At 39.2% G+C, this 25,064-nt stretch overlaps 1 protein-coding gene across 2 annotated transcripts in view; it reads right to left on the reverse strand.

Annotated features, from left to right (window-relative positions):
- ATP6V1H (ATPase H+ transporting V1 subunit H) overlaps positions 1 to 23,630 on the reverse strand; it is a 34,615-nt gene extending 10,985 nt beyond the window's left edge. Inside the window, exons 1-12 of one of the 2 annotated variants that reach the window (XM_015855596.2) lie at positions 23,520 to 23,630; positions 22,262 to 22,388; positions 17,834 to 17,936; positions 17,121 to 17,210; positions 14,995 to 15,108; positions 13,280 to 13,384; positions 12,578 to 12,625; positions 9,910 to 10,007; positions 8,667 to 8,859; positions 5,297 to 5,475; positions 4,568 to 4,693; positions 2,902 to 3,003 (exon numbers count right to left, since the gene is read on the reverse strand). In XM_015855596.2, the coding sequence (XP_015711082.1) occupies positions 2,902 to 3,003; positions 4,568 to 4,693; positions 5,297 to 5,475; positions 8,667 to 8,859; positions 9,910 to 10,007; positions 12,578 to 12,625; positions 13,280 to 13,384; positions 14,995 to 15,108; positions 17,121 to 17,210; positions 17,834 to 17,936; positions 22,262 to 22,365 (1,262 nt within the window). In that variant the 5' untranslated portion in view covers positions 22,366 to 22,388; positions 23,520 to 23,630. Of the gene's footprint in view, positions 1 to 2,901; positions 3,004 to 4,567; positions 4,694 to 5,296; positions 5,476 to 8,666; positions 8,860 to 9,909; positions 10,008 to 12,577; positions 12,626 to 13,279; positions 13,385 to 14,994; positions 15,109 to 17,120; positions 17,211 to 17,833; positions 17,937 to 22,261; positions 22,389 to 23,246; positions 23,399 to 23,519 lie in introns of those variants that run through there. The other variant, XM_015855597.2, reaches the window with a different exon arrangement.
- Between the last annotated feature and the right edge of the window lie 1,434 nt (positions 23,631 to 25,064).

The raw sequence follows: 25,064 nt of genomic DNA on the forward strand, positions 1-25,064 counted from the left end.
ATTAACTGCTGAAACCTTCAAAGGCTTAAGGATGATCCATTTAAGAGATGAGGAACACTTAGAGAAAAAAAAAATCTGTAAGACATTTGAATTCTCCTTCTAAACCAATGGACACCATCCCTTCTCAGAGCAAATCATACAAGTGAAAAAACATTGCGAAACGCCAGCCAAAAGCATGGGAGCAGTAAATAGCTTCAGATGAAAAACCATTATGTTAAGAAATGGACTTGTGAGAACAGACACACAGCCATTAAGTTTTTTAATCCTTTAGTCCTATAATTTCTTAAGTCATACTTTAGAATAAACCAGACTCTACAATGAATTTCCTTAAAAGAAACATCCTGAGAAACTTTAGTTTGTCCTTCAGAACAGAAAATTGTTAAAAGTCAGGGTTGTGTGTGGAAACAAAATATTTATATATTTTATACATAAGAATTTCATTAAAAAGAAAGAATGTGGGTTAGAATTGGGGACACTTGTTACTTGACAGCAATAATTCCTTTTGAAGGACAATACACTTCTGAATAGTTTTAACAGCCAAGGAGGATAGGGTATAGCAGCTTAGCAGAGGTGCAGTTCCAGCTAGAGGCAGGGAAAATAATAGCAGTCATAGAAGGGCTTGGGTTTGAAAAGACATTGAAGATCATCCAGTTCCAACCCTCCTGCTGTGGGGCCATGGTTACCACAACCAGATCAGGCTGCCCATGACTCCATCCAACTTGGCCTTGAACACCACTAGGGATGAGGCATCCACAACTTCTCTGGGCAACCTGTTCCAGTGCCTTGCCACCCTCTGAGTAATTTTTGTAGCCCTCCAGCTGTGCAATTCATCCCAGTATGTTTCCTTGACAGCAATTAGTCATAGTTTTCTTGTTGCACCACAGTTCTCAACTCCTCCCACTTATTTCCCCTAGTACATGCATTAGTGTAGAGGCACATAAGCTGGGCTATCAGCTATATTATCTTCTTGGAGAAAGCCCCCAGATTCCCCTGGAAACAGTAAGATTTCTCCTGCTGTTTTCTTCAGTATCAGCATTCCCTGGTCCTACTCTGTCATTCAGAAATACATCTCCTTACCACATCACATCTAGTTTAAAACTCAGCTAATCAGTCTAGACAGGTTGCTGCCCAGAACACTCTTATCCCTCCTGGTCAGATGTGTTTCATCTGATGTCAATATACCTGGCCTATTAAAGATGCACCCAAGATCATAGTACCAAAACCCTGAGTGTGACACCATCCACACAGCCATTCATTCGACTGGTCCATTCTTCTCCTTCTGCCCAGGTCCTAGTCACCAGCCAGGAGAATGTGATGTGCCATGCCCTGTTTGCTCATTCTAGTCACTCACACTTCCTATATATGTGTGTGTGTCAGGGGGTGGGGAGGGTTGTTATGCCACTGCTCCTGCCCTCATCTACACCTCCTCATATGCTGTTACAAGGACTGGGGGCTCCTGACAGTTGTCTCCTCGTCCTGAGGTTTCCTCAATTTCAGGAGTCCTGCTTCCACACCACAACCTCCCAATCCACAGAACCCACCTGAAGTGGAGCTGACTGCCTTGGATACAGGTTCTGTTTGTCCATTCATTTGACCTCATAGGTTCAGTCCAGCAAATGCACAGCCATACTGGGCCAATTATTATGCCATACTTGACTGCATATGGGCAATGTGTTTAAGGATTACAACAACCATCTGATAAAATTGCTTCTAAGGGCAGCTTGAAGCAGAAGTATTCTCTATTAATCCTTCAGCTTTGCTTCCTTAAAGGCAGCAGCATGGGCTTCCACACGAAAAGATACATTGCCTCTACCTGAAATACTACTTGTCATAAATCTCTTTGGAATACACAGGAGCTATTTGGAAAATATATAGCACTGCTGTACAAGCTGTACAAGCTGTATACTCAGCACCTCTGGTCTTTCTTAGTAGACCTGCAAGAGACAGTTAATTTACTCCAACAATCTGGAAATACCTTCAGTTCAAATTGCTTACAAGATTTATGTGGCCTGGGAGTCTTTCTAAAGTGAGAAGTCCTTCTGGCAAACAAAGTTATGATCTGCTATCTTGACATTAGAAGAATCATGCCCAGCAGTACACAAAAGACATATTCATGACATTTCTAGCCAGCTTAGAAAGCCACATCCAACCTTCCAGTTAAACTCTATAGAGAAACCAGAAACAAACTGCTTCTTTGCTGCAATAATTGTCACGTGTCCCTTTTGGTGACTAACTGACAAGCAAAAAACCAAGAGGCTCCTTTCTGCTTCAGTAGTCTCTTTTCTTTACAGATACAATTATTCAGCTGGTAACTTATTTGCTTGTAGTTTTTAATGTAAAACAAAGGAAAACAGTCACGTCTGCACATTCTGGTATGCTTATGATACATACCATTTTCAATTAAAATTTGAAATTTGAGTAGCAAAAAGAAAACATCAGAGCGATAACTGAATCTGTACTAACACTTCCTAAATATAAGCTGTGACAAAAGTCTCCGCAGCTTTAAACAAAAGTACCTAATCATCACTGAAATAGCCTATCACAACTTTAAGTTAAATAGTTAAAAATGGCAAAAATGATACAGTGATTGAATTATTACTAGCTATTTTAATTTCTTCCTATGAAGGTCTTCTGATTTAGACTGAAAAAGCTATTCTAGACTGCTTTGGACATAGGTTCCTCTCACTTTTAAGGGACACTAGAATATATTGAGGCAGAGATCTAGCTTGGATTTTCCAATCTGTGACACCTTCCCAGTAAACTACCCTTAACAAACACCTATGATCCCTAGGTACCATACCTCAACATAAGAGAAAAAGAAATCCAGTCAAGTATATACTGTGTCCCAGTGTCAAGAAACAGACTGACAAACACAACAATACATACCAGCATTTCTCTTACCGTTTTCCACGGGGATAGTGCCGCACGTACTCCCCTACATCATGAGCAGCTACAGCAAGTACTTGTGGGTCATCAGAAACCTCCAAAAGTTTTGTCAGGATTCTAGGATAAGAAACAAAGAAGTCCCAGATTTTTGTTGTATGTTTTTTTTTTTCTTATTGTTGTTATTTTGTGTATTTGTGTAGCTTTTCTTGGTTTTTATTTTTGTTATTTTATCAGCTTAGAACCAAGTTTGCAACCACACAGACAAAAACAAAACACACAAGGCAGCCACTGCTGCTTTTGTTACTCAGCAAACTCCAGTCACACACGCATGCTGTTCCCCAGCTCCTGCACCCAGGATCCTGCACCATGGATTTAGAAGCGTACAATATTCCATTGCTAATGACAAAGCAAGGGGCTACATCCGGAGTGCTACTGTTAGCCTCTGTGAGGAGGAATCTAGGAATGTGCTCTCAAAGAGGAACTGAGGCACATCTAAAGCTCAGAATCAGCTTGCTCATCATGTCCTCCAACATAACATACACTTCACTTGATCTCCTGCTTTCTGTTAGGTTCTGCACTTACTAGTAGATACCAAATAGGAAGAACAACACATTATCACTTAATGACAACCCAATTAGATAACCAACAGCTCCCACAGCAATTTAAAACCCAGACTTCTTTTGAGTGCATGATTCCAGAAGTCAGCAAACAAGAACTTGACTTCACTAAGAAAGATAAGCTTAAGATTCAGCTTAATCTAAAAATTTTCTATTCGACTGACTCAAAATAAACTGGAACAAACAGAAACACAGAATAATTAAGGTTGGAAAAGACAACTAAGGTCATCTGGTCCAACCATCAACCCACTAAGCACTATGCCCTCAAATCCAGTATATCGTACAGTAAGTTTAATTTTCCTTGAAGTAGTATCACGGTATTGAACACTAATTCAAGAGAAGTGTGTTCCCTCAAACCAGTGATAACACAGTTGTCAACAGACAATTAAGGCATATAGCTGCTTTCCAAATACATGCATTACAAGATTCAAATGTATGCATTTACATTTAAGAAAAAATACTTCTAGCTTAACCATGGTCAAAACATTTTGATCAGTAAAACACTAACAATTCAGCATATGAAATAAGTTTTTAAAAGTACCAAACATACAGTACAAAGTAAGAAAAAAAAAGACCAAAAACGACCATCCATTCCAACAAAAGCAGGATCATAGAATCATAGAATTACTCAGGTTGGAAAAGACCTCAAAGATCATCAAGTCCAACCATAGCCTAACCATACCCTAACTCTAACAACCCTCTGCTAAATCGTATCTCTGAGTACCACATCCAAACGGCTCTTAAACACACCCAGAGACAGTGACTCCACCACCTCCCTGGGCAGCCTATTCCAGTGTTTAACTATCCCTTCTGTAAAGAAGTATTTTCTAACGTCCAACTTAAACTGACCTTGGCACAACTTGAGGTCATTTCCTCTCATCCTGTCACCTGTCACCAGTGAGAAGAGACCAGCCCCGCTCTTGCTGTAAGCACCCTTCAGATACTGGAAGAAATGGATGCCCTTACTTGCTCTTGTTCTAGACACTTGTGTTGAAATAAAGTGGATGCAAATTCATCTGACTTTTGAATTAAAGAATTACATGATTCAAGAACTGAAAACTTACTTGAGTAGTTCATAATTCTTCTCATTTAATCTTACAGCATTCTCCCGCCAGAATTTCTCAGACTTGTGTACAGGACTCCATTCCAGCCTTCCTGACTTGAGCTCAGAACTGTACTCATCGAAGGAGCTGCAGCACAAAAAACCCAAATGAAATATTGGCTACACTTCCATGGAGTCTGAACTGTGTGCCAAAGCCTGCCTCCTGAAAGTTGGAGCACAATTTGTTGTAACACATTTGACACGTCTAAAGACTGCTCTGTAGAGAGCATTAGAACTGCTCCTTGCCTTTTGGGGATTCTCTATCTGTTTTGCATGGATTCTACATTTAATTTCTCCAATCAAGGATCCCTGTCCTCGTCTTTCACACAACAGAACTTTTGATATAAACTACAGTACAGTTCAACTTCTACTAAGGAACAAGAACTACGTCAGCACTATCAAAATCCTGAGTTGATGTGTATAGCAAAACACTAATTAAGCAGTCTTTAGCAAAACTGGGGAAGTTAATCAGTTACGAAGATTACATATCCAGAAGTAATGACTGTGTTCAGCCAATACTTATTTGAATAGGAAACTTATATGTAACCAGAATCCCTATACATACCTTATTGGCCATCATTTAAGTGCTGTAATTACATATACTATAAAACTTTAAAAAAGAAAAGAAAGGTTTTTAAACCAAGATTTGTTGGATTGTGCTTTTGAAAAACGTTCACACTTCAAAACATACCTAAGGTCCTGCACGCTCTCACCGAGCTTGTCCAGTAGAAACTTGATGTCTTCACTTATGTCTTCATCATCATATTTCTGCTGATCCAAATTCTCTAGCTGCTTTAAAACTTTGCACTGAATCATGGCAAGAGCATACTCTTGGCGAGTTTCTCTCTCAGTAGATTTCTCCAGCAAATTCTAGCAACATAAAAGGTTGATTTTTATTTTGGTTTTAAACAACAGACTATTGTGGAAGACTAGTATCACTAAGAAATCCTGGTTGGCATACTTTAATAAATGACTATTAGGCAAGATTGAGCACTTCCTGCAATACTGTCTTTAAAGAAGTACAACTACCAAATAGTAGCTGCTCTACATCTATATTTAGCAGTGCAAGCTGCCTAGGACCAAACATACAATGTAGGAGTATTCATATTTCTTACCACTAAGAACCCTGCATTCAAGCTTGGGTCACTTTGACCACTGTCCTCCCAGATGGTATGCTACCTTAAACGTAGAGAAGCAATAATTTACCTGCTTTGATCATTTTCTACGTCAAATAGGACTGAGCAGAAGACCATTCAAAGAAAAAGTAAAGGTCACAACAGAATATCCTAAATCCTAGAGCCTCTGCTGTAAACAACTGCTTTCATCTGTGATTATCATGTTCACTTTCCACATAGCAACAGTATAAAGCAAAAAAGCCTTCAAAATCCTGTAGCCATCTAACTCAAGAGCTAGCATCTAGATTAGATCAGCTTCTTTTGAATTTGGGAACATTCCAACTAGCTAGTTTTATACAAAGATAGGCTTATTGCTGGAATTAAAACCACAGAATGTAATAGTCAAGTTCCAATGTTATTTATTCACTCCGTTTTTGGCCAACAAGATTTAGATTATATTCTTCTGAGCTAGCCACCTACACATTCTACTACAACATGAAGTCCATAGAAAAAAAAATAGGTCCTTAAGCAAAGGACATATGTTCATATAAATAAGTCTTAATATCTACCTGAAATATGTCATGCAATCACACCAGAAGGAATTGGACTGCACTCCTGTTCATGTCACAGAACCTCTATTCTTACATTATTACTAAGATAGAACGCTGTAAATGGATGTTAAAAAATTCCCACTTAAAATTAAGTCAAATTACAGCTTTTAAAGTTAATTCTACACAGCCATTAATGTGGGGGAAAAAAAAAAAATAAATGCACTTCTATTTCAGTAAGTGAAGATAATTTACAGAAAGAAATGCTGAATTACCTACTTAGGGTTGTAAGTGCTGACAAAATAACAAATCACAGATCTTAAAAGATCACAAAACCTAAAAAGTTCAAGGAATAGGTAGGAAAAAGTGTCCTAAAAAGACTCTTTGTTATTTATGAGACAGAAATACACAGAAAGCTACTCAAAATACTATTACGTAAGTCATACCAAATAGAGGATAACAAGCATTTCACAGTGAAATTTAAGTTAACTTAGAGTAACTAAGCAGTGAGGGAGAAAGGATGACCCAGGGAACTACAGGCCAGTGAGCCTCACCTCTGGGCCTGGGAAGGTCATGGAGCAGATCCTCCCAGTTACCATGTTAAAGCACATACAAGATGAAGAAGTGATCCAAGACAGACAGCATGGCTTCACCAAGGGCAGATCTTGCCTGACCAATCTGGTAGCCTTCTATGATGGAGCAACAGCACCAGTAGACAGGGGAAGGGCAACAGATGTCATCTACCTTTGACATGGTCCCTCACTACAACCTTCTCTCTAAATCAGAGAGGTACAGATTGGAAAGACAAAATGCTTGATGGACTAAGAACTAGTGGACTGGTTGCAGTCAAAGGCTTGTAATCATTATTTCTATGTCCAGGTGGAAGCTGGTCACAGGTGGTATCCTCTAAGGGTATGTCTTGGGACCAGTACTCTTCAGCATCTTTATCACTGACATAGACAATGGAATAGAAAGTACACCCTCAGCATGTTTCCAGATGACACCAAGCTAAGCACTGCAGACAATACACGGGAAGGAAAGAAAGCCATCCAGAGGGACCTGGACAGGCTGGAGAAGTGGGAACATGTAAACCTAATGAGGTTCAACCATGTCCAAGTACAAGTTGTTGCACTTGGGCCAGGGCAATCCCAGGTATTTATACAAACTGGGAGAAGAACCTCTTGAGAGCAGCCCTGCAGAGGAGGACTTGGGGGGTCCTGGTGGATGAGAAGCTGGACATGAACCAGCAGTGGTGCACTCGCAGCCCAGAAGACCAACACTGTTCTGGGCTGCATTAAAAGAGGAGAGGCCAGCAAGGAGAGGAAGGTGATTGTCTCCCTCTACGCAGCTCTTGTGAGGCCTCATCTGCAGCACTGTGTTGTTTAGCTTGAAGAAGAGAAGGCTCTGGGAGGACCTTATTGTGGCCTTCCAATTCTTGAAGGAAGCGTATAAACAGGAGGGGAAATGACTATTTACATGGGTGGATAGTGATAGGACAAGGGGGAATGGTCTTAAACTGAGACAGGGGAAGCTTAGGTTAGATATTAGGAAGGAGTCTTTCACTCAGAAGATGGTGACAGACTGGAACAGGTTGCCCAACCCAAATTTGCTTTCAACAGCTACTACTGTAACTCAACCAGCATCCAGAGAAATTAACAGTATCCAAGATCTACATCTCCAACTCAAGACACAAGGATTAATAGTTTTTATAAGTAGTCCAGTACCACACACAATACACTTGAGAAATATATACATAAAACCATGTGTACATGCACAGTTAGCAACTATAAACACAAACTTGTATTCTCACAATGAAAACAAAGCCTCAATGCTTAGTTACTCCAAATTAACTTAAATAAGACCTGAGAACTTCAGGTAGAATAGACACAACTGAGCACTCTTACACAAATATCCTCATCAGAATGACCACAAATACATTTTTGGACTCATAGATAAAATCTGAGTCGATCAGCCAAAGAGATACCTGGTTAAAATAATATTTCAATTCATGTTTTAATTTCAGTATTTTCATTACAATTAATTCTAGTTGATCCATAAAGTAAAACATACTGTTAGCAAATTCCAGCCATTTAGACAAGCATTAGTAGATAAAACCCTAAACTAAAGATGGCACAAACTACTTGCGCCTACACTAACTGAGTATTTGTCAAACTTTATTTTTGTGGGTTTTTTTAAGACAACACTGAATAGTAAACATCTATTACCTGAAATAGCATATCTACTACCTGAAGCAAAGCTCAGCTCATATAAAAAGGGATAATTAAGTATTCAGTCCAAGACACCTGATAATGCCTAACAAAAACAGCAATGCATCATAAGCATCTGAGATCTAATCAATAGAGAGATGAGTACAGTGCAATTGCAGTCCGACACTCACCCGAAATGCTGCAAGGATGATTCTAGTTACTTTCTCTTTGACTGATTCCTGAAGAATATCTGACAGCACTGGAACAATGTTATACCGACGCAGATATTCACACATTTGAGGGCTAAATGCCAGCAGCCACACACAGAAAATCATCTGATACTGGAGCTGAAAGCCGCATTTGTTGCTCAAGACACCCATGATACTGAAAAATTAACAGCATACATTTGATTTTTAAATAATGAATACATACACTGTGCTTTTACACTGACCTCGTTCTGACCCCTCCCAGCCCTTGTGCACTCCCAGCTCCTCACTGGCAGGGCAGAATGAGAGGCAGAAAAAAAACTGACTTAGTGCAAGTATTGTTCAGCAAAAGCTAAAACATCTGCACATTATCAGCATTACACCCCTCCCAAATCCAAAACACCAAACTACACCAAGTAGTAGGAATAATTTTAACTCTCTTCCCAGTTAAAACCAGAATACAAGTCAATGTCAAATAAAGGCTAGCCAAGTTAAAAAGTATATATGTGCACAAGACTGTCATCAAAATTGAGACAAATTCAAATTTGTCGAAATGCAGACTTACTGTAACTTGAACAGTTTATGCCTGTGCCTGGCATTATCCCATGTCAGGTGTAGTACCAGCATTTACCCTTGAGATATTCCTCATTTCAACCGCTACCTTCAGTATTCTCTAATTCAGAGTACAAGGTTATTCTTTCTTAAAATATAAATTCTACAGCCACTATCTCCAACAGACATGGTAGAAAAGCTGTGTAGACAGCTTTAAAAGATGAGTGACAGCCTCATGCAGATCTTTATGAAGAGAATTTGTATTAAAAGATCTGGGTAAAGCCATGTTAATTATTTTCTCCTTTCACTAATATTTTGAGACTAAACGACTCCAAAATGAAGAGCTAAAATGAGCAGAAATTCATTTCTTCAGTCCTTGTTCTATCAAGTAAAAAACAAAGAACCAAAGCTGAAGGCAAACACCTATAATCTGCTTTAGATACTTACCTGAACAGTTCTTCATGAAAAGCAAAATAGCATAAAAGACTCACACTGGTACCTATATCTGCAAGCTTCATTACTGTCAAACAGAAAAATTAATGTTCACTTTCAAATAGACTTTGTACTCAAACAGAGGAGCTGCCTTTTGTATGAGAGTTCCATTCCAAAAATAGGTCACTGGAGACCTATCACAAGGTCAAGTATATCCATATGAAGTGAAAAAAAAAACGCTTACCAGTTTACCCCATCTGCTTCTACCCAGGCAAAGCGATATTCGTTGACTCTAAGCATCAGCTGCAGGCATCCAGCAACACACTGTACGTACTGGGAACTCTAGGGGATAAGAAGAGCACATCACTTCTTAAAGGAGAGGTTGTGTTAAAGCTTTGTTTTCCAAATCAAGCTCTGCTAGATACATCAATGCACTTTTCTTCAGGAACATTTCAGAGTTAAGACAACTCACTCGTAAATATTTTTAAAGTTTCTATTTAAAAATAAAATAAAATGAAAACAGCAGTTGAGAAGCAAAATACAAACAGAAAAGAGTTTCGAGCAGGAAAGAAGTGGCATGCAAGCAATACCTTTTTATCATTACAGAAAGATATTTTAATAGCCCATCTGAACATGCATTCCTTTAGCATGTATGGAGGCTACGTTCTGTCTGACTATAGAGTCAAAGCCATTTGATCCGCAGAATCAATTGCTACCCTATTGAGTAAACTTTGGAAAATACAACAAACTTTTTAATCAAGCCTAGTTAAGTGTGCTAGAAGTCTTTGTAGCCAAAGGTTTCTTCTCACATTCAATTCCTAACTACATTCATCATAATGAGATGTATATTTATACAGAAAAAATACCATTAGGAAGATGAGCATGCAAAACCATCATCAAACTTCAGCCTTACACTTTAATTTTTTCTCTATTCATTAAAATCTTAGCACATTATACTTTGCTAAGAGAAGAAAAACAAGACTAAAACTTTCCCATCAGGAAAAGGTTGTGAGATGCATCACTGAACTCTACTTTCAACCAGATTCCTATGCAAACCATCAGAGACCAAATGTTTAAGCAGATTTTCATCACTAAAAGTATGCATTTTTTGTGTGGTAACATAAGATCAACTGAAATTCAGAAATGGGTTTTGATCAACATGAAGGCGGCTCCCAAGGTATTACAGAACTGGTATTTTATTCTCTCTATGCTCAGTTTCTGGTATTACCTTCACTAATACTCAGATATGCTATAAATATATATATATTTTTTCCCTATAAGCCTTCTTCTTTACTAAGTGTCTTGAAAGTCTCACAGTAGGAAAGTTACACAATAGAAGGTCAAGCCTAGATAAGATAAGAAACAATAAAGAGAACTTGACGTCTGATGAGTAGCTCAGAATGAATTAATCTCTATCAAGATCTTTGTGTAAAAACTGAGTCTGGATATCTAGATTCAAAACAAATACTTATTTCACTGGATAGGTAAGTATTCACTCATGTAAATAAAGCAACTATAAACACACAAACATTCTGTCCACCTGAAATAATCAATTTATCTACATTACTAACCTACGTATTACCAAGCTTTTTAGGGTGCTTATCATAAAAGCATTCTCTTCCAACACTGTTATAATTGAAATTTCACAATGAATCTCAGACTGCATTCCCTACCTAAAAATGCTATAACTGCATCCCTAATTTACTTTGAAATAAATCAGAACCTGCTTGAAAATCTTGCACAAGCTATATCTGAAATCAGTAAGTAATGAAGTCAAAAGCAAACTTGCCCAACTTAATTATCCTAAGGTTCTGCTGCTTTGAGACCCTACAGTGGTACATCTATTCAGCGCTAAAGCACAACCAATACAGATTGCAAGCCAAGGGAATAGCTTACAGCTCTATAATGGATGGTATGGCATGCAATAGAACTATTTACTGTCATACAGCCAGATGACAGAACCTAACAAAGCCTATCAGTATGGCACATGGAGCTACACACAAACACTGACACACTTCAAATTCCACGCTCAGGCTGTAATTTCCCCACCATCCATGGTGATATATAGCAGTCTTTCATCTTTACTGTTTTAAATTCTGCTCAGGCAGTAATTTAAAAGGCTTTTCTCTATAGGAGGCTAACACTTCAAAGCTATGACTATTTTTCTAAAAGAAACTAATTCCAGGTTCATATTTAAGTCTTCTGGAAGACTATGAACACTTTCGGGTTGCAAGAGAAGAAAAAAAACCCACAATGAATTCTACTTCACATTCGAGAGCCACAATAAACTGTCTGTGTCACAAGTCAAAAATCAAGTGTTACGATCACTTATATTTGCTATATTGCCGAAGTTTATCTCTAAGCCCAACACTCATTATAGCTATACTTCTGAGAAAATGATAATCTACCCGCCCCTGAATTCAGCCTATTCAAATATGAACAGCATTACAGCTTCAAAAGCGCTCTTTGCAATTTCATGCTACAGAGATTTAAGGGACAATGTTTGCTATAATATCCGATATGCCTTTTCAAGTTCTGCACATTACAAGAGTCATAAGCTTCATACTTTATCTTCTACTATTGAGACAGTTTAGTGCTAAACAGCATTGTGCAAATGTTAAATTAATTGCCCATCCCTTCTTCAAGTTACAACAATGAGGAGGTTAGATACATCCGCAGTTTTTAACAACCCAATCCAACTTGTAAAATATACACTTCCACTGCCGGTATTTTCTGTGAAAACAATGTTTTCCAAAACGATTTTCTTCCTTGGCGCCATCACCTGGCACTCTGTAACACAGTTCCAACTCCATTTTTTTTTGTTGACCCCAGAACACTTCTGCACCTTAATCTGAGGAGTGGATATTGTTCGCCTAAAATGCCAAATGAACAAATCTTAAAGAAATACTCACATCACTTGTGGAGACTGCTCCTGCTTCCACCCCTGTACCACGTAGCTTCTAGCAAAAAAATACAAAAGTTGAAATTCAGAGCTGACCTTCATACTTACAGAAGGGTCGTTCCCAACACTCATTCAATTCTCCCATCCCTCTAGTTATAAAAAGCTAAAGAATATTAGATACTTTTAAGTAATAATATTAGATACTTACTGAATTACGTTTTTCTATTCTTTGTAACTCACTTCTGTTACAAAAATACCTTAGAGAATGACAAATCACGAGGTTCTGATAAGGCGAAGAGCTGGGTAAATCTCAAAATATAAATTCAAAAAAGAAAGATTCATATCTAAAGGACAAGCCAGCAGTAATCTGTTCACGTTACGCTAATGCCATACCAATACTGTCCAAATAAATAAATAAAAATTTATTTAGCTTCAAGTGAAAAATGAAAAGTTAAAAAGATCTAGTATACTAAACTGGAAAAAACATTTCCACGTTCACTTTCCGCTGCCATGGGATTTTTAGTCGTAGTAGCTAGCTATGAGAAGCAAAACAATACCAAAAGACAGAAGAAAAAAAGAAATTTCATGCTTTCTTCTTAGTGTCCAAGAGAGAATGAACACCAACCAACCAAAAAGATGTTTATTCTTAATTCCAAAATTTAAATAGAAATCTGAAAGTCATTCTAACATTTAAACAGAAGCAGGCTTTTACCTGTGAACTGAGCTGAGTTTTAATCCAGTTGAAATAGTAATTCAAGTCACTGCCTTCCATAAGTTCTCTCCCCCAAGCAGCCAGTTTGGCAATAATTCTTGCTGCCTGAAAGAGAATACAATAAAAAGGTTTTCAGACACAACAGTTTCAGGATTTAATCTTAGAGGGTGTCTGGAAATCAAGTTTAAACAAAAGATGGCCCCCTAGAGAAACCTCCTTGTTTCCTATGTAAGAGGAATAGAGATTCCAAGTAACTTGGTTTATTCTGCTTTATTTTGCACATGCTACCTAGTAAGTGGTATATTCTCAGAAAGTTATCAGATAGCTGTAGTTGATAATGCTCACAAAAAGCTATAGAGAAGAATGGGTTTATCAACAGGCTAGTGTCAGTTAGAAATCCATCAGCCCTATGACACTTAATGGTCTAAACCATACACGAGTGCGCTTATTTCTGCACTGGCATAAGCCATAATTGCTTGAGAGTTGCAAGCTATTCAAGTTGCTCGGGTTTTTTTTCCCCTTCAGCTGAAGCAAGCCATTTTCAAGATGGAAGAAAATTTCAGCCCAGAAAAAGAAGAGCAGAAAACCAACATGAAAATTAATAATGAAGCTGAGGCAAAAATGTTGCCAGGCTCAGAGTTTTCATGAAGTCTGTGGTGCAAGAACACATACAATGAACCAAAAAACTGCACTCCTATACCAGCCTTTCCAAATAATTTCAAACCAACTCTACACTGCAGAAATATTTGAGCCTATTTCAAAGATCACAGTGACCATGGAACATTTATATATAAAGAATCAGTCTAAATAAGTTACTGAAGCAAGGGTCAGTGCCTTCATAAAGCTCCATAATGCAGCAGAAAGACCACTTCATGCACCTTTGCACTGTACTGTATACAGACACATGCAGCACTATCACTGCTTGCTAGAAGAAATACAAATGAGAGTACAATGTTCTCTGTCCTGAAATATGTCAAACAAACTTCTGAACACAGTTAAGTAACTTGAAAAACCCTTATGTTCTGAATCATGAGACACTAGATCTCCAGTTTGCCACGCTTCTGAGACCCTTAAAACCATAATTCATTGTCTTCTGTTGTTTTGTCTCCCTTCTACCTCTCCCCTTCATTTAATGAACAGTGTTATCACAAACTACAATTTTTCTCACTTTCACCCTTCTAATACCTCCTCATCTCGCTGGGGAAGACCAGAAAAGTGACTGAGTAGGGGTCTTTCCACCAGCAAGGGTAAACTCACCATAACAGTAAAACCACTGTTTCTTCACCGGTATGTTTACAAACCACTGTAAACAGACATCAAGCAGCATTATTATAACTTGCTAGAATAATTTGCAGTGAGATAAAGATATTTCCCACCACTGGATTAGAACTTGAATTCTAATATTCATACAGCACAACAACTATTAAATGACAGTTGTCACAAAGGTTGTCTTATTGTGCCTCACTATAAATCCCTTTCTCTTCCAAGTATTGAAAACCTGCTCTAGTCTCCCAGAAAAAGACATCAACAAACAACACAGCTTTTCCTTCTAAAAAGTAGTCAAGTGTAGCTTATGCCAAGATGACGCAATTAGATTGCAAGAGGAAAACTTTGCAGTCTAAACAGCCGATTAAACTTCAGACACCAAAACCTCCAAAAGAAAGTCAAAACCAGCATTTTACTGTAACAATTACCAAGATTTATTGAAATCTTACCATATGAACAGTGAAAAGATCCTGTCGATTCAACATTGGCAGAAAGTAGGACCATGCAGTGTTTTTACCACGTTTTGCATAATCAAAGAAGATACAAACACGCTGATGATTTTCCTGTAGAAATTAAGAGAGTTGGATAATTGATAAGCTAATATACATTACCAGCCTTGGAACATTTTCAGTTCAATAGTTACTTGAAAATACAATCCATTTCAACACTAACCAAGTTAGAGATGCAGGGAGGGTACAATTGAACTTGGAAATCCTAGCTGTTTTTCAGTGTTCCAATACTTGATGCAGTAAAAAAATACACCAGAATAAGAGAGTGAGAGACTAGTTAAAGGCTGCTATTTACACAGAGGAACACCGCTCCTCTTCAATAAAATCTATACAAAGTTTCCTACACGTTGTTACTTTCATACAAAAGCTGGTTCAGCTGTCACCTCAGGAACCCTGAGCATCAAGAAGGCATAAACACTACAATCTGTTCTGGAGAGCTTCTAGGCTAAATTACAAGATACCACAAGTACCTGAAACAGTGCATCATGCACAGCTGCTTCTAGCATTTTCTCTAATAACAGTTACGCAAAGCACCTACGACCTTAAAGAAGATCAGCAAAGACATGAAATCTAAAGGAGAAAGGGAAGCTTTATTTCCTAGTTGTTTTAAACACATACTTTCAGAAAATACAATAATTGGATTCCTGTTCTTCCTCAGCATTTCCACAACCTTTCTAGCTTATGGATAATATGCTGTTATTCTAAAGAGATGCTTTCTCTTTGAAGTCAAGCTACTACTAACAAGTATAAACCTCTCTATCAAGGAAGGTAAACCTGCTCAAAACACTATAATAAGGCAACTTGCATGACTACAATACCTGAGTCTCCACTTCCCCATGAAATTTATCAAACCCCAATAACTGAAGGCCCTTCCCCAATGGTTAACCTAGAAACAACACTGCGGACCATACGTGATCCAAATACTGGCATCTTATCAAGTGTCAGAATTTCAGCTAACTCTTCCCTGAAGGTAGCAAAGGTACTGCACTGGGCTGCATAGTATCATAGTATCATAGTCTCGTGTGGGTTGGAAGGGACCTTAGAGATCATCGAGTCCAACCCCCCAGGATTCGAGCCTCCTGTGTAGCAGAGCGGCACTTCTACCACTTGCGCCACAGGGGGATTCGAACCCAGGGCCTCCGGTGTTGCAATGCGGCATTCCTACCACTTGCACCACCGGGGCACACATATTTTCATTTTCCTCACTTAATGGGTAGGACTAGGTATCATTGGTTATCTGATGCTCATAACTCTGACCACAACTCGTTATTCAAATGTTTAGCATTCTACCAGGCACATATCAAAAGCCACAGAAAACGAACTTACTGTCTTCTGTTAAAAACTATGGTATGGAAAAAAAACAAAACCAAACACAACCCTAGCATCTCAGAGATAGTGTCTTAATGAACAGCCTCAGCTCCATGATGACCAGTGTAATGAAAAATGTGTTTAATAAAATAAATCACCAAACATTCGCACTTGCGCTACATGAAGTCCAGCTAAAAATCAATAAAAATGAGTTCATTTTATAACAGCTATGGAGAAGACAGGATTGAAAGGAAGAAAGCACAACAACTTCAACGTGTTCTCAGTATAAAAAAAATAAGTCTCCAGTTCTAACTATGCAAAATTTCAGAACATATTGTTCTAATGTATAACATATGTTGGAAATCCAAAGCTGCAAGAACTACATCTTCTTGCAAAGGGTGGCTACAATGATACCTTCATAGGAAAAGCTTCAACAAGTTCATGTTAGTTGCCATATCCTACCCACACACTGGGAAATGGCTGAGGTCACAAATTGTTCCTGAATATCCAAGTTTTGCATCAAACAGGATTGAGAACTGACAGAAAAACATATAGGCATATTTATTTTTAAAACATGAACGCATATACGCAAGACTAAATTACCCATGCAACTTTAGCTCCAACATTTAACTTCTTTCTGAAGACACAACCTGAAAGTTTCATAGAATATGAAACCTATACAAGCTTGATGGAGACTTCAGAAAGCACTCTAACATTCATTTAAAGACTTAAAAAAAAAACACAGGTTATTGACCTACTTGTAGCATATCATCAACCATAGTCAGGATGTACTGAACTGTCTGTTCCTTGGAGATATGAGTCATCAAGTTTATAAATGTTTTAGCACACTAGAAAATAAGAGATATTATTATTAGTATTCATCATCATTTCTTTTGGTAACGTAAAGTTGTTAACTAATGAGATCACGTAAAGTCTTACATAGGCACTGAGCATCCCAACATCTTAATTGCCATAGAGATACCATTTGGCATTACATTACAAAAAAATTCTGTCATATGGAACTCTGAACTGCTGCATTGTAATTAGCGTGGCATATGACCTTCACCATATATGTTTCCATCACTATGCAGATTATTACCTATTACACAGTTGTCAAACACTACAACTTGGGGAAAAAAGAAAAAAAAAGAAGAAAAAAAAAAGAAAAAAAAAAACCAACACAGAATAGTCTAAAAATTAAGGTAGAAAAAAAACTCAGAAAGCTGAATGTCTTCAGTGCAACTTCCAGTTTTCACCCTCTCTCCTGCCTGGCCCAATCCTCTCAATGTTTGCTAGAATCTCTGACTTTAAGGTTGAAATTCTACGGTTTGAAATATCATTAAAGGATCATAGGGCACTTTTTATATAGGTTTTCTACTTCTTCCATAACATCTTAACTGTATTGTCAACTTTAAAATAAAGTTTCCTTCAATCCTCCTCCCCTAAAGAGGTAGTATTAAAAGAAAGTTACTTGATTGCCTTCTGTTTGCAGCAGCTCCTGTTTCTCTTCTGGATTCCTTTTCTGTTCAAATCTTTGAATAAATTCACAGTCTTCACCTGAGATCATCTGCCCTCTGAAAAGCAAAATACAGAACCATTATTATCACTTAAGCAAGTTATTTCAAAACATCCCACTTTCAACTTGGTTTCTCAACAGTACCGCATTACTAATCCTACATTCTACAGCAGAAAACAAAGAGGTCCTTTCTGCAACTAGTATCACATACAATGAACAGCCTCTCCATATCCTTATTACTTATTTTTTAAATTGAGGGCTAGTAGGCGACTAGTTTTACTAGTTAATACCAAGACTGATTCAGGAAAGAAGAAAATTGTACACATTACCATCATCTCCATAAAAAATAGGGGCTATGTTAAGTATTAGACACTGCTTTGTGCCAGTGTTTCCAAGATTCATCTCTTCTTCCCATTTCCACTGACTCAGCTGCCTCTTCCACTTTTCAAAGCCACGCAGCATAGATCCTTTTAAATTCATCTTTTCAACATTCCAGGTTGGTTTCTAGATGTTCTTCAACTAAATATTCATTAAAATCTTGGTAAACGCACAGAAAAATTTCACTTTTTTTTGTTTTACCTGGATTTATAAACTACAGAAACATAAATAAGACCCACACCGTTCTCTCAATTTTATTTTTCCTTTAATGAGGTTAGCCTCATTACAAAAACACCTTCTACCTACCCATTACCTCTCCCATTAAAAAATAGCTGGAGCAATTGAAAAAGAAGGACCAACCCTTTGCCATAAATACTGGTCATAACTACCACAAACTAGCAACCACAAATGTTTCAATCAATGCTGACCAATCTAGGGACACCCAGGTAATAGTGATATACAGTAACCAAATGAGCTATTTGTTTGAAAGAATATTGCCACTTAGGAAGCCTGAAGGAAACTGGAGTTGAATCCTTCATTTTTAGCTTTAATGACTGAAAAAGCTGTAGCTTGAGAGGAGCATTGTTTATAGGCAGGCTGTTAGAAAAGGCCTGCCAAACTTCAAGGAAGAAAGCTTTCAAATTTTTGCTTTCATCTCCCATTAGACTGCAAGGTTGGGGTGAAGTAGATACGGTGATATGTAAAAGAAAGAAGCACCACTTGCAAGACCACAGCTTTTAAAATTGCTTGGTCCGTCAAGATGATTCACAGACTCATGATTTCTTCACATCCCTCCCCAACCCCCAACAATTGTTATTAGGCATTTTCTCCAGCAGCTTTTCTTCCTTTTTTCATTTGCATGATGCTGGACTCTTGTACATCTGCTACAAATGCCTCTCTCACTTTCAGAACCACCTACCACGACATCGAGGCATTTCATCCTTTCATCCAGTCATCTACATTACTTCACATGCACCAAAAGGGGCAATCACTGGATTCAACTGCTGGACAACTAATATTGAGACACAGAAAACCTACAGTGCAGTAAGGTGCAATTTCTGAAGAGTTCACTTCTCCCATAAATCATTCACTACCTTTAACAAGCAAAACTGCATTTCCTTCAACACAAGGTACCCCATATAAAGACAGTGATATGAGGCAAATGCTGAAAGCAACCACACACTATACAACAGTGGTGAACCATATCTTCAATCAAACAACAACATCTCTAACCTCCTTAAGTTCCAAAAAATCAAAAGGCACACAACTAATTGCCCTCAACCACATTCATTTTCCAAAACAATTTTATTGTTCCAAGGCTTGTTTATTTCTTCTCCCAAAGATGTTTGATCTGTGGTAAATTCCAGCTTGGTTTTCTGAGTTTCAGTAATAGAATTAAAAGATTTCCACAGCCCAATTTTGGAAAATTAGTGGGAAACATAAGTACAGCATTTAGGTATGATGACTATGTGTGTGTGTGTATAACACGTGTGATAATAGCATACACAGAAAACATCAAAAATCAGCAGCTATGTTAGTGTAGTTTGACATCTAGTTTACAGTTATAACCTTCAGATGAAATGCACAATATGCTGGTTAATCTTTAGCTTGAGTTGACTCCAAAACAAGAAGTCAGACTACAGCAGCCTAGCTGTTAGCAAGCCATTTTACTTCTGCACTAAGGAGCTTTCTGCACTGCAGAAAAGAACTACAAAAGCCATTCCTTCATGATCAAGTTTGTTTGTTTCCAGATTGCTGTAGTGAGCGGTGCTGCCTTTAAATGTGTTTGATGTGTTAACATCAGAAAAACATACATTTACACAGATGCTTAAACCACTAACTGCACAGACCATCAGAACAGCAGCTCAGCAGCTAACAAAGACTTTCAAGTGTCCTTGAAAACCACCAGCTTCCTTCTACTCCAGAGGACAGAACAAATCACTCTGACCTGCTTCTAGCAGGTCATTGGAAGCAAGCAGATTCCAGTCAAAGTGTGCCTGGTTCGAGAAATACCGGTCCATATAGCTGCAACATCTGACTTCTCAAAGTAATCCCCCATAAAGCATCAGCCAGCCTCATAGACACTCTCATGCCTGAACCTGGCTGAAGTAGAAGGGACATGTTCAAAACCAGAAATAATTGTTTCCTCTCTAGAAGTTCCAAAACTTTATCTAATATTTCCCATAACTAATGATAAGGAAACTCCTCAGCCAAAGAACTAGTCTTCACAACATTCTTCAGTCCCTCTAGAGTCCCTCTAGAGTCACTTACGCCCATCCTTGGAGCTATCTTTGTCAACCAGACAGGCTGTTACCAGTAAATATAAAGCTCAAAGATTATATTTATATTTAACAGAATAATAAACAAGACACAACCTCATTGACTTATAGAGGACATCAAGCACTGAGCAGTCTCGCAGTACAATCACTAGCCAGGCAGCCAGGAGCAGTACATTACCCTCCCAATCCATCAGTAACAAAATAGTTAGCACATTCTTCTTTTGTAGAGTCCATAGCAAAACAAAATCAAATTCTACATTTATGAACTGAGAAAGAACCGTCAGCTCTACCTACTGGTCAAAAGAAGTTATACAGGAAATTGCTGACAAATAAACAACACTACCCAGTCTTTATACATAGTCACAGAAAAGAGGATCCCAAGAGCAAAGGCAAATTATAAATGGTTGTAAATTATAAATGGACCACGCTAAACACAGTCAAGCAATTAATACTATATGTATGCAAAAATGCAACTCCATACCACATGGAACCATCTCCTAAACTGACAAAAGCAACAGCTCAATCTTAACAGCCCAATAACAGTCAACAGATCAACAGCAAACTTCTGTACTCCCACTATCATCCTGAGTAACTACAAATTAGCCAACAGAACAAAACAGTTTCCAGACTTTCTCAGAGAACATTTTCTGTGAGACAGACAGTAAAGGCCATGTAGACTTGACAGCAAGTGCTAGGTAGCTGCCACTCTCAAGTTACAACACCAACCTTGCTAGTTTTTGCCTGCACAGTCATTGGAATATCACAGTATGAGCTAAATCAGGAACAAATCCATCTGAAAAACAACCCAGAAAAAGTACATTTCCACAACAGATCAGTTCCCTAATCCAGTTTACCATGCAGACATATAAAGAGCAGGAACAACAAAAAATAAAATTAAATTAAAAATTAAAAAATCACAAATAGAACCAGCAATACTGGGCTACCCAACAAAGCACTCAAGTCAGCTGTTATGAATTCATGAGTTTCTGGGCTACCCAGCACAAGCACTTCTCATCTTGCACATGCAGTTTTACAGTGCTATTTCTTTTTTTCAGTGTATAGTATATACTTACACAAGAATCACAGCCATCTGGAAAAAGACCCGCCTTTTTCTGAAGTGATGCAGTGATAATCAGAAAGCATAAGGAGCACGGTCTGTACCTCTGGTAATATTTCCACCACTTGAGTTAGAAACCAGCTAATAATTAAGTAATTTCCTATTATACCTGGATACTCAAGAGATGACACTACTTCACACTTCGTTAATATTCCTCCCAGTCAAGAATATCAGACAAGACTAATGCAGGGATACAAGAATTCTGCATTTTCCTTCAGGTTACAGAGATGAGAGAACAAGCAAAATTCCATTTCTTTACCTCATTCTCTGCCTCACAAACAAATCCGTTTCCACCCCCTTGTTCCACTGTCCTCTTTATTTCTCTGTTTCCACTGCTGTTACTTATTTCCATTGCTATTACTTCCAAAGTAAATTCTGACCTAATGTGAAACGGCAGCACAGCTCTCTTCATAAGGAAGTATTTGCTTCCAACCATTCCTTGATTTACTTGCTTGTTTTCCTGGACTTCTTTGAGTTGTTCCACTTGTTTTCTAATGGCACCACGACAGACTGTCCTGCACTGTAATGTTCCAGTATACCCCAAAATCCCAAGAAGTCTAACACATAAGTCATAAATTAGCCAGTGACTTCGGAAAAGACTTTACTTACTGGAGGTAGGATTGCCAGTTAACTTTGTTTGCCCGAACTTCTGCAGCTTTGGCAGCGATGATATTTGTTGGGACAGCAGCATCTACAGCACCTCGGATATCCATCTTAGTGGATATTTAGAACGCACCTAGAAATAAAAGCCATAATTGAGACCTTCTGTTTAAGTATTAAAGAGCAGAGTATCTGTCCAGTGCTTTCAAGTGAAAAATAAGGTAACAAATCTGTTTGCAAGTCCTCCATTCCCTAAAATCATATTCAGCACTTTCTGAGAAATGAAAGTTTGGCACAGCACCTACCACAGTGAGTTCCCTGAAGCAAATAACAGTACACCATACACTGAATCCTAACCACAAACGAGGTTGTTAGGATTCAGTCATTATTAAATTTCTTCCAGTCTTGTTAATTCTCAAAGAACCAAGTGAAACCATCTTTTCTACACAGCTCAAGTAGCCCTACATATAACAGAAGCCACCTGCAAATTAGGACTGATGGTAGGGCTGACAATTCCATGCATGAGCACACCACCCTCCCCACCATACTCTAGGACTGATCTACTTTGGCTACTTACAACTATTAGACCAGTTAAATAAAAATAGTATAGAAGCACAGTAAGTACACTAACAGAAAAAAAACAAGCCCTATATGAAGTAAGAACCACCTTAAGGAGGCTAAAATAGTGACCTTCACCACTTCTGCTTTCTCCTTCCCTTATGATTTAATCTCCAGCTGACCGTGATGCCAAAACAAGAAGTGTGTTTGCTTAGGGCCCGGCTGGAGCAGGAATCTGTTACAACCCAAACCGGACCAGGCCTCCCATCCCAACCTGTTTGTGGACCTTTCTATTTCCCTTACAGAAGTTAAGAGCAAACTGTCTGCCTCACCCTTGACAGGCAGAGCACCTTAACATCACTGAATGAAAACATGATGCTAACAAGAGCAAAATGAAATAAAATAAAGCAATGAAATTGATTTCCCTTCCAACTACCTCTGTGATCGGACGCCCACAAAGACGACAACGTTCACTCTGCCCCTCAGCGACTACAGGAGCCGTCCCATCACTAACTCGTGCCGTGGGGCTGCCACGAGTGGGCTCGGGGCGGGCTGGGAGGCCGTGAGGCGGAGTAAGAAGGCGCTGCCACCCCCTGAGAGAACCGGAGCGCTCACAGCTCCGCAACAGAGCCCGTATCCCAGCAACCCTCACCCGGGAGCCCCGCACACCCCCCCGCTGAGCGGCACGGCCCGGACAGCGCACACTTACCCCAGTGAGGCCGGCGGCAGCGCGGAGCGATGGAACAACGCTGGGCAGCAAAGCGCCCGCCGCCACGTGACGCCGCTCAGCTGACGGCGACGGCGGCCGCCGAGAGCCAAACGACCTCGGATTGCGCACAGAGGGTTCACACATACACAGAATTACCAGGGTTGGAAAAGACCTAGAAGATCAGCTAGTCCAACCATTACCAATACTTCCTGGCTAAATCATATCCCTCAGCACCACATCCAAGTGTTTCTTGAACACTGCCATGGTCGGTGACTCCACCACCTCCCTGGGCAGTGCATTCCAATGCCTGACTACCCTTTCCGAGAAGTAATACTTCCTAATGTCCAGCCTGAATCTCCCCTGGCGCAGCTTAAAACCATTCCCTCTGGTCCTATCACTGATTACACGAGAGAAGAGGCCAACCCCCAGCTCACTACAACCCCCTTCAGGAAGGTTATAGAGAGCAATAAGGTCTCCCCTGAGCCTTCCTCTTCTCCAGCTGAACATTCCCAGCTTCAGCCTCTCCTCATAAGGCCTGTGCTCCAGACCCCTCACCAGCTTTGTAGCCCTCCTCTGAACACGTTCCAGGGCCTCAATGTCTTTCTTGCATTGAGGGGCCCAAAACTGAACACAGTACTCGAGGTGCGGCCGCACCAATGCCAAGTACAGGGGGACAATTACCTCCCTGTTCCTGCTAGTAACACTGTTTTTGATGCAAGCCCATGGCATGGGTTGGATGGGTTGTCTGCTGCTGGCGGAGGCAGGGCTGAGAGGCACGGATAGGCCTTGCTATAACCAGTTCCTCTTTTATGAGAGCTCTGCTCTTTGTGACAGCGACAGGGCCCGAGGGAATGGCATGGAGCTGTGCCAAGGGAGGGGCAGCCGGGGGGTCTCTGGTGCTTCACCGGCTGTTGAGAGGCTACAGTAAAGAAATATTTTCCTATAGCTTTTCTGTGTCCTTGGAATGTCATAATGGCTGGGAGTATGCATCTACTGAATTAGCAGAAAGAGAAGTGCAAAAAGAGAAGTAATTGCGATATAAATTAATGATATTAATTTAGTAATAGGAATTCCAGGGCATTTTTAAGGAACTACAAATAGTAAACATGACGTTTATACCAGGCAAGTTAATAGAGTCTATTAGCGAAATTTCACCATGAAGAAGGGCCTTCATGGCACAAAAAAGCATCTGGCTGGAGTCTGCTGTTCAGAAATATTTGAGAAAGGAAGTAGGCAGTGAAGTGAAAACCTTTCAAATGATAGTGCTGCTCCTTTGGCAGGTACACAGTTTAACCTTGTACCACCTTGTCACAGGATACTGGGTTACTACAGGTTTGCGTGCTTTCATCCCTCATCTGCCAAACACCTTGGCACATCTGAGAATTTCAGCCAGTATGAGTCTAATGAGGCATTTTGTGTTAAGGAACTTCACTGCCCTGCAAGAGTAGGCTTTTAGAAATAAAACCATTCTATAATAATTACAGGAGCATGTCTCAAGCATTTGTCAGTTACTGTGGTCCTTAAAGACAGCAAGATGCTATCTGA

The sequence above is a fragment of the Coturnix japonica genome, chromosome 2, assembly GCF_001577835.2.
Source record: "Coturnix japonica isolate 7356 chromosome 2, Coturnix japonica 2.1, whole genome shotgun sequence".
Taxonomy (NCBI): Eukaryota; Metazoa; Chordata; class Aves; order Galliformes; family Phasianidae; genus Coturnix; species Coturnix japonica.